Source organism: Triticum aestivum, chromosome 1B, assembly GCF_018294505.1.
Source record: "Triticum aestivum cultivar Chinese Spring chromosome 1B, IWGSC CS RefSeq v2.1, whole genome shotgun sequence".
Lineage (NCBI taxonomy): Eukaryota > Viridiplantae > Streptophyta > Magnoliopsida > Poales > Poaceae > Triticum > Triticum aestivum.
The window spans coordinates 672,147,694-672,157,001 of NC_057795.1; the positions used below are offsets into that span (position 1 = coordinate 672,147,694).

Here is a 9,308-nt window from a genome sequence, read left to right on the forward strand (position 1 = left end):
AGTACGGATGGCTTCCTCCTTTGCGGTACCGCGCGCCGCCACATCCACCACCTCCGCTGCCATCATAGCAGGGAGGTGGGCCTCAGCCACCCTCATATCCTCTCCTTCCCACGACAGGCACACCGGTCCCGATAGCACTCATACTCCGACGGATCGGAGATGGGAAGGTTAACAGAGCGCGATGATCCATCCCCAGCGGATTCGAGCGCCCGTTGCACCGGTGCAATGGACTCGCGGCAGACAGATCCCGTCGTCGGTCGGGCTCAGTCCTCTCGGCAGCGGCGGAGGGCAATGCGGAGGGCCATAGCCTCCTCCAATCCACATGGGACGACATGACTAGGGTTTGGTTCGGCAAGCGGATGGAAACGGATATATATCGGATTGGGTGGGCCAGCTTGGGCCGGATTCGACGTGGCGCATGCGCCCGATCCCGCTTGGGCCTCCCCATATCCGCTTCAAATTTGAGCTGGATATGAGGGGTGCCGATGAACCCGGACGTTTGAGACACCTGTTTGGGTCATTTTATTTAGCGGTCAGTGACCGGGCCGTTCACACGGGCTTTCGAGGAGGGTTCGAGGCGCCCGGCTGCAGATGCTCTGAGAACTTGAATACTTTGGGAATACCCGCTTGACTTCTTTTTTTGCTTCGAAATGGGGGCAAAGCTGTTGCCTCCGCGAAAATGAAAAGATACGCAATCTTTGCGTATCCACGAAAAAAAATATTTTAAACCATTTTCTTCCTATACCTAAGAGTGCACTTGGTAGAAAACATGATAGCCCTCTAGGACCAAGCATCTGCCTGATCAAAGCCATGAGACAAATGGCTCCGAATTGGCAACTTACAAACCAATCATGTGTTACTCTTAAGAAACAAACCATACAAGGACCTCCTTCCACGACCACAAGTCCATCCTGAGAACTGCCATGGTATGTATTTACCGAAATGTGAGAACCTACTCTGAGCTTTGCGCCAATCGACAAAGATAAAATAAAATCATAACCATCAGAGGCTCAGATATAGCACGAGGTTCGTGGACAGGAGATGGAAGCATGCGGTCAGGCACAGGCAGGGGACACCATGGAAGCATGCAGGCAGGCAGGGGACACCAGTTGCGAACTGGTCAGCAGCGGTGATTTTGCTCCATGAAGGTCAATATCTTAGTCTCGATCATGCGTCACCAGAATACCCATACCTGTGCCTTCATCGCATTGGGTGCCTGTCCATCTCCGATTGCCCCTTCTGCCCTGGCGTGTACCCAAAAATATGTCATGTCACTGGTTTGGGAGGCCTTCTCGTTTGATCGTCTCACTGGTACAGTGGTACTCATATCTTGATAGTAGAGCTGCCGGAAGCTGTTCATACTGATACCAAGAGGAGGTGTTTATCCAGAGACTGAAGTTCCAACGATTTGCCATTGTTCCTGTGAAATAGAAGAGCACCGGTTAAGACTCCAAAAGAAGCATTCCGAGATAGCAAGTCTTTTGCGGGTACAAATTGGATGACAGACAGCAACGAAATGTGTGTGGTAGCACTGTTATGGTGCTTAGGAAACAGAAGGCTGCCCAAACTAGTTCTATCCAACAAAAGAATTGCAATATTCAACTGTTTAGTACCGATAAGTTCATTCTGGAAGGCCTCTTGCAAAAAACAACGTATCATATTCATTAACAAAGGGGAAATCAATACATCTATTTGCATGCAGTGTATTTTGCCACCACAAACCTGTCAGTTATTGATAATGGATCTGGACTGGACGTCACACTGACACATGGGTTTGTAGCAACACATGGTTTGGGAAATAAGAACAGAATTTGGACCGGGGATGTAAGGTCAGGTCACAGGTTTCTTTCATCACCATCAAAGTGAACTACCAAAAAAGTCTTCACACAAGAAATCATCAAGGTTAAAAATGTGCTATTCAGTGCTCTGTGATGGCGTGCTGCGGCACTTCACCCTAGGTGTCTAGCGAAGTACTCGAGTGAGTTATTGACTTCTCTAGCGGTGGCGTGAGGAGACAACCTGAGGAGCGGCGATGGTGAGAAGAGGGGGACCGGCAGCAGCAGCGGCATGAGAAGATTTGTGAAGTGGAGGCGCCCTCGTAAAGCAGATCATATGTGGAGGGTATGGATATATGGATGGTTTAGATGGCCAGCTAGAAGGGTTGATAAAGCTAGGGTTCCACATGGGCTAGATATGCCCCTATTCAAAACATGGCAACATGGGACATCATCTTCCCAGACACCACGAGAGACACTTTCCTATCGGCACGGCCACAGAACATCTCCTCCAGATGACTGGACACCCTCAACATCCACCCCACATCGTTCTCCCTTACCCGCACTCTCTAATTTTTGCTCTTGGATGCATTGCCTTGGCCCAAGGTTCTCAGTCGGCTGCTTGTCACCATGTTCCAGGTGACGTCCAGGCACTAGACATTCATACAGTGCCCGCCTAGCACCTAGCACTTTCGCGAACCATGACGTCTCTGAATACTTTCCTGTTTCCTAGGCAAACAAGACAAACTACCTACACTAACCTCAGCATATTATATCCGAAGTTGAGCTGCTATCACTTAAAGCATATGAATACTAGGTGCACTCACAGGTTATCGGAAAAACCAAAGTATAAAGCTGATTAAACCCAAGTACAAGGGAAATTAACCCTTTTAATCCCTGCAAGGTGAGCAACGTGCTGGTTACCAGTTACTCTAGTTTCATATTTTCAATACCTTGAAGAAACATGAACTCTAAGCAGTTCCTTGACTTCAACATCCACACCTTCCATCACTAAAAATGTGTATCACGGTCTATCACCTTCAGTTACGAATACATGAAACAGATTTCTTTTTTACCTTTTTAGCATACCATTATCCTTATTTCTCAATGGTATCTTAGGTATTTAGCCTTCACATGTATAGATTTGTCAAACTAGTAGACTTAAATGCAAACATTATTTTAGTTCTTGCTTTTAAGGAGGTCTAACAAAAGGCACACTCTTAATACAACTACATTTTGACTAAATTTGAACAGCAGACTAAGATCATTCTTGCCAGCCTAATTTATTAGGAAAGCACTGAAAATGGTGAACGTCTTAGTGACAAAAAAAAGTAAACCGACATGCTAACAGACTGCTTACATACTGAAAGCTAACCTGAAAATCCTTGATGACATCCATATATTCAACATATATCCATCATAGCAATATGACCTTTTCATGCACCTACTATCACGCAGCATAGATTTGATGTGTATTCAAGTGTATATAAGGACCAAGTACTGCATACAAAAGAGGCAGTCAGCCCCCTTATACAACTCATGGTCATAAATGATAATTAGGGAAAATTATAGTCAGCATTCAGCAACGGTGTAATATAGAGTACACCTGATGAAAGAACATAAGAGCCTACAATGAATTTCTCTCACTCAATAATTCAAATAATTGAAACCGTTTAGTCATGCAAACACTGATAGTGTCAATATTATGTTATGGTTATAAATACTCCCTCCGTCCCATAATGTAAGACATTTTTTGACACTAGTGTAGAGTGTCAAAAAAACGTCTTACATTATGGGACGGAGGGAGTATTTTACAGACTAACTTTCAGCTTCCTTTCACATAATCAATAAGGGTATCTGCAACAACCACAGGATAAGTCTATAAAGACATATGAAATAAGAAACAAGAAATAAAATATGTATCACCAATGGAGTTCTCTTTGTAAATTTAAGCTGAACATCAAGTGGCTATTATTGGTACTAGAAAATGTAGGTGGCAGCTTCAGAGAATACCACAACAGATTTGCATATTAACCAGGTAAGATCATATCAAATGGTTTCTTCAAGTCCTTAGGTGATAGAAGATCACCACAACAGCGCCCTTCGGTCTTTTAGCTGAAGTTTTCGCTCTCAATCAATCCAAGCCACTGCTAAATATCGCCGGTATGGCTGAATTAGTTTGTAGTAGTAGTTACTTTAGTTAACTTAGCCAGGGTATATGGCATGGCTAGCTCATCATCCGTTTTATGCACTGGAGTAAGACTCTCTTCAAACAGGCTAAACCTTGAACCAGGGATCAAACGCGTAAGCCGGGGGTGTGTCTCGGTGACTGAAAGAATGGCCTCCAGAACTTGACACCTAGGATCATAGGTGTAGACCTTCTTCTGAAACTTTTCATGAACCCAACGCTCGCTAGTAGCAATGACAATTTTCTTCCCCAAAGTGCTATTGCCGACAGAACCAATAACCCTCACAACCTTTGGCTCACCTAATTCTGTTCTGACCTGCCCAAACAAATCAATTCGATGTTTCAGGGACCAATCACCAGAGCCATAATCCAGCAGTCCCCAAATCTCCAAGGTGCTACCATCAGGGGTTCTGTTGCGAAGGTCCCGGACAATGCACAGTTGGTCATCCATCACAACCAGGTGCTCTCGTTCTGACTGGGACCAGGAGCGCAGGTGCTCTTCTGGTCCCCAGAATGGCGGTGATTGGACACATCCGAAGGTTTCCTCTGCAACAGAAAAGGATATGATAGCAGCTCTTGGCCTTCTGAAGAATAGAGAAGGATTGATCAACCAGTGCAGAAATCCATTGACAAACACAGGTGGTATTTTGTTCACCATTGCATGAGCAACTGCAGAATTTGCAAACAGGGACCACTTGAAGGGTACTCCTCCAGCCGCAGGCCTCCAGCGATCAGCTCCAGGTGTGTACACATCACACCTGATCGTCTCCTTCTCATCAGATAACCCATTGATCAACCTGACGACCTTGTACTCCCTTGTCCGGGCATCAAATCCCAGTCCAGCACTGGAATCATATTTTGGAAGACTGTGAGGTGGCAAACGTGTGACTTCCCTTGTGGATGCATTGCAAACATAGTAAGCTGGTGCAACAGCATCAAATAGAAGGGTGAGTCCACAGCAAGGTGAGGGCATCACTACTTCCATGGAGTTGCGGCGGGCAGAGTCAACGGTGAAGAGTAAAGCATTTCTTGAGCTTGAGCCTGACGGTGAGTATGAGCATACTGTGGTGGAGTCCAGTTCTGCTGTGGGGGAGACAACTAGTAGCTTTGGTGCTTGTGGTGGCACCTTGGATGTTGCCATATGGAGGCTGCAGAAATCCTTGGAGGAGAAGAGTGCAGCCCAAGAGCGGCAGACGGCCTGGAAGCGGAGAATGGATTTGACAGGGAGCCGAAGCAGCACCTCCAGCATCATGTCATCAGGAAGCAACCGTGCACAAAGAGCTATAACGGCCTTCTTCCTCTTGTTGCTTGGGAACGCCTCTGCCGTAGTCTTCACAGCCTCGCCAGAGGATGGCACGACACTCGTTCTCTTGCTGCTACCCATCATCTCACCACCAATGTCTGCTGCTCCAATCGATACTACTAATTCAGCAAGATGTTCTGCAGAGAAATACACACATGGGAATAATTTGAGTGTTAGTATAGTGAACCTCAATGCATATATTTTTTGGAAAGTAGACAGAACTTTAACCCCGAATTCTGTTAAATCATAAACTGACTGCTGTTAGTATTTCCTCCGTTCATAAGTTTTGGATATTTCAATATGAACTACAGACGGACTGAAATGAGTGAACAATCACACTAAAACATGTCTATATACATCTGATTCAGAAAAAAAAAGTTAGAACATCGAATAGTAGTTGTGAACGGAGAGAGTAGTATATTAGCTGAGAGGGCAACAGACACCTAAGAACTCGCCTGCACCTTGGACAGTAACAGCAGAAGTTTGAGGGTAATGGACATCGAAATACTACATCTGAAGATGCCACCCGCACCATGTACAATACTAGAAAAATTGAAGGGATCAGATCGACCTTAGGCTAAGACAGATGTAGCTGGAGATCCATTTGACAAGAACAGGAATGACGGCGTCGAACAGATCCGAGAGAGGTAGGGGGTTCCTTACCAAGCGAATCCACTGGAGGGCGCCCGCGACGAATCCGCGAAGCTAGCTAGGGTTACGGCGGCTCGGCGGAAGGAAGACTCGATTTTTCTGCCGGGGGAGACGGAGAGATATCGATTATTTGGAGAGATATCGATTATTTGGGTTGGAACTGGATACAAACTGGTCAGAGTGGCGACGGACTGACTACTTGGCCTGTCGGGGCGTCCGATATCTGTAGTCTGTCGGCATCCTTCCGTCCCTTGCAAGCGTCCGATTTGACATCAACGGTTGATATCTTAAATACTCTCTTGGATCACGTTAGCAGGGGATTCGTTCAAATTATATACCATCTCTATCCCGGAAAATTGCTTTTGGAGCTCGGCCTCCATCGAGGCCTCCAAATTCCAAATTCAAACTTAATCAAAATTTATATTTTTATGTTTCAAAAAATTCCAAAAAGAAAAATACAAATATGCATGAAGGCATTTCAGGGCAAAATACGTTGAAATGTGGGCTATACAAAAGAAATATCTGAGGTTTTTTAATACATGATACTCTTCATCCTCTTAGGCCATGAAATTGTCTTTTTTATACATATCACATTTCAAGGTATTTAATCCTAAAAATTTACACACATGCACATAACATCCTTGTTTACTTGCATAGCTTTTTTCAGATTTTTTTTAAACTGAAAAGTTTGATTTTTGTTTTTTTTTCAAAATTTTCGAACTCCAGTGAGCTCGGTCACCAAAACGACGTTCTCATCTATCCCCTCTTGAGAAAACTCAAAAAGCATCGGGTCATCAGGAAAGCTATACACCCAACGTTCCCCACGACGTCACGCATGTGAACGCCTTGTTGGCCATTGGATGCGGTGCACAAAAAATTGCGCAATAACAGCCTGGCCATCCTAGTCGCAACTGTTCACGCAATGCAGTGAAACATTTTTTCGTGATAGCCAGCAATGTTTACTTTTTTTTGAAGCTCAACGCCCTTCGGCTCTTTATTCAACAGGCGCAAGCATGTCTGACTGAACGACCTCAGACAGCCAACCAGGGATCACCCAGCAATGTTTACTCTCTCTATCCATTCCCCCACGCTCCCGTCTCCCATGCACCACTCGCCTCCTTTGCGCAAGATAAGCCTGGTCGGCATCCCCCTTCCCTCACTGTTGTTGGACATCGACCGGCATGACGCGGCGAGCCTGCATCACGCCTTACCTCCCCGTCGCTGCCCGTCGATATGCTGATGGTTTTATTTTAGTCCTTCCAGCTATCTCCTCTCAACTTTTGCAAGTCAAGAATCTCATCCTGCATTATGCTGAGTATATTGGACTCAAAATCAATTACAAAAAATTTGTTCTGGTGCCCATCAGCATACCTAATAATGACTCTATACCGTGTTTACTTGCAATTTTGGGATGCCGGCAGGGCAAGTTTCCTGTCACCTATCGAACATATAAACCTTGCTAGGCTACCCGCCTAGCGAGGGCACTTCAGTGCTACTGCTTCACGACCCTTCGATCTTTTTACCGTACTACGTTTTTTTGCCGCTGGCACTCGGTCAACCGGTCGTTTGTTTTGTACGTTCAGGCTAACATCACAAAGTAGATGGCCGGTGGGCCTTGCTAGATGTAGGGACGAGAAAATGAGGTGGGGTTTCAGGATTGCTTGCGTGAAGATAGGCGAGGACAAAAACCAATCGAGACAGCCCGGTGAAAACCTAGCGATCCCTTCCTCTCCCTTGATAGCCGCCACTCTGATTTTTCTCTCTCACCACGGCGAGCCGCCGCCCCCGCCTCTCCAACGGCGCATCCCCATATCTCGTCCCATGTTCCAGAGACAGCGGCGCAAGGTGCCGTGGTTCCGGGCCTGACGTGGGTCATCGTGGTGGAGAGCAGGGGCGCCGGGGTTTCACGCTGGATACAAAGGAGCAGGTGAGGATCAGGAGGCGGCGTTAGGGGAAGGAGCAGCCATGGTGTGCAGGAGGCGACCGGAGAGGGATGGATCTGGCCGTCGGGCACAGATAGCCTGCACTACCACTACTAGGAAAACCCTTATCAACTGCTACGGCGCTACAGCTATTTTTTAGCAGTAGCGCTTGTTTTAACCAGCGCTACTGCTAGCTGTATCTAGCAGTAGCACGCCTTTGCCCATCGCTACTGCTAATGCTAGTAGCGTGGCCCAACAAACAAACGCTACTGGTAAGCAGCGCTACTACTACTCCAATACCCCACGCTACTGCTAGTATTTTCTTTTTTTTATGTTGCTGTATTCGTATTTTTACATGTTTTATACAGTTACAACATACACATACACTGTAACTATATGAAAAAGGAATGTCTCATCATCATCATCGAAGTGGTACAATATAGTCTCATCATATCAGCATAGTCTCAACACAAATGATGTCGATCTCATCATCATCTCGAAATAGCGATACAAGTTATAATGATGACATGTATCTTACATTGTCACCGTAGACACATGTTTCATCATCTACCTAAACTAAGACATACACGATAAGAGCGATCACGATGGTCAAAAGCGGTATTATGTAGTAGTTTTTCTAGCGGCGCTGGTTCTGAATCCCCTGGTTTGCTATGAATCTCAAGTAACTAGCTTCGGCTTCCGCTCTGCTATCAAACCCTTTCTAGCTTCCGCCGGAGAAGCCAGAGACTTGGGCCTGACACTCTGGCCACTCATCATACACACCCGGAACATACCCTACATACACGGCATACCACTTCCTCGACATCATTGATCTATATACCTGTCAGAGATGCACATATATATACCATGAAGCGAATTCAACAAAACAGTTATGAAATAGAAGCAACATATATAGTAAACATAGTTAACAAATTTTATCGTACCAAAAGTAATTAACTAGAGCGCGACACCATACATCTAATAGTTTCGTCGTACAGAAAGTAACAAGTAACTAAACAGACACATTGTTTTTAAGCAGTGCACTCTTCCCATCTGTCCGTATCCGGGAGGACAGACCCAAGCTTAGTGAAAGGTGTCATGTCCTGACGCTGTAGGGCAATGCGGGTTCGGACGTCAGCTCGTGATATTGGGCCGGCGTAGAATATTCCATTCTCTTCGAGGACATCTTTGATGATGATGGACGCAATTTCCTGTTGGATCCGGTAGAAATCATTTCGAAGTAGATTATCTGGCACGGCTCCAAAGGCTTCGGCCCATCTCTGGATATGGGTAGCGGATGAAGATTTCATGCACAGTGATTGCACATCCCTTCTGTACTCCATCATTAGATGGATGATGTAGAATCCATCATTCTCACTTCTTGCCGGTTGCTGGATGCAACAGAAGTCAGTCTTGTGGGTGAAACAAAGCCCGATCTTATTTGTTTTTTTGTGTTGGATGTAGCCACC

The 9,308-nt window shown here is 45.7% G+C and overlaps 1 protein-coding gene across 3 annotated transcripts; it reads right to left on the minus strand.

The window, feature by feature from the left end:
* Positions 1-838: 838 nt before the first annotated feature.
* Positions 839-6,097, minus strand: LOC123147630 (F-box protein At5g49610). Of its 3 annotated transcripts, XM_044566904.1 has the most exons (5): positions 5,930-6,097; positions 5,728-5,809; positions 3,789-5,403; positions 3,151-3,275; positions 839-1,420 (listed from the first exon to the last, which is right to left on the minus strand). In XM_044566904.1, exon 3 carries the CDS (start codon positions 5,348-5,350, stop codon positions 3,950-3,952), a length of 1,401 nt encoding a protein of 466 aa, XP_044422839.1. In that variant the 5' UTR covers positions 5,351-5,403; positions 5,728-5,809; positions 5,930-6,097; the 3' UTR covers positions 839-1,420; positions 3,151-3,275; positions 3,789-3,949. The 3 variants fall into 3 exon arrangements, with proteins under 3 accessions (XP_044422839.1, XP_044422830.1, XP_044422836.1); XM_044566895.1 differs by lacking the exon at positions 5,728-5,809; XM_044566901.1 differs by lacking the exon at positions 5,728-5,809 and having other exon boundaries at positions 3,565-5,403.
* Between the last annotated feature and the right edge of the window lie 3,211 nt (positions 6,098-9,308).

Excerpts from the sequence above, each read along its gene's own strand:
- LOC123147630 (XM_044566895.1), bottom strand. The coding sequence starts at position 5,350 with ATGATGGGTAGCAGCAAGAGAACGAGTGTCGTGCCATCCTCTGGCGAG.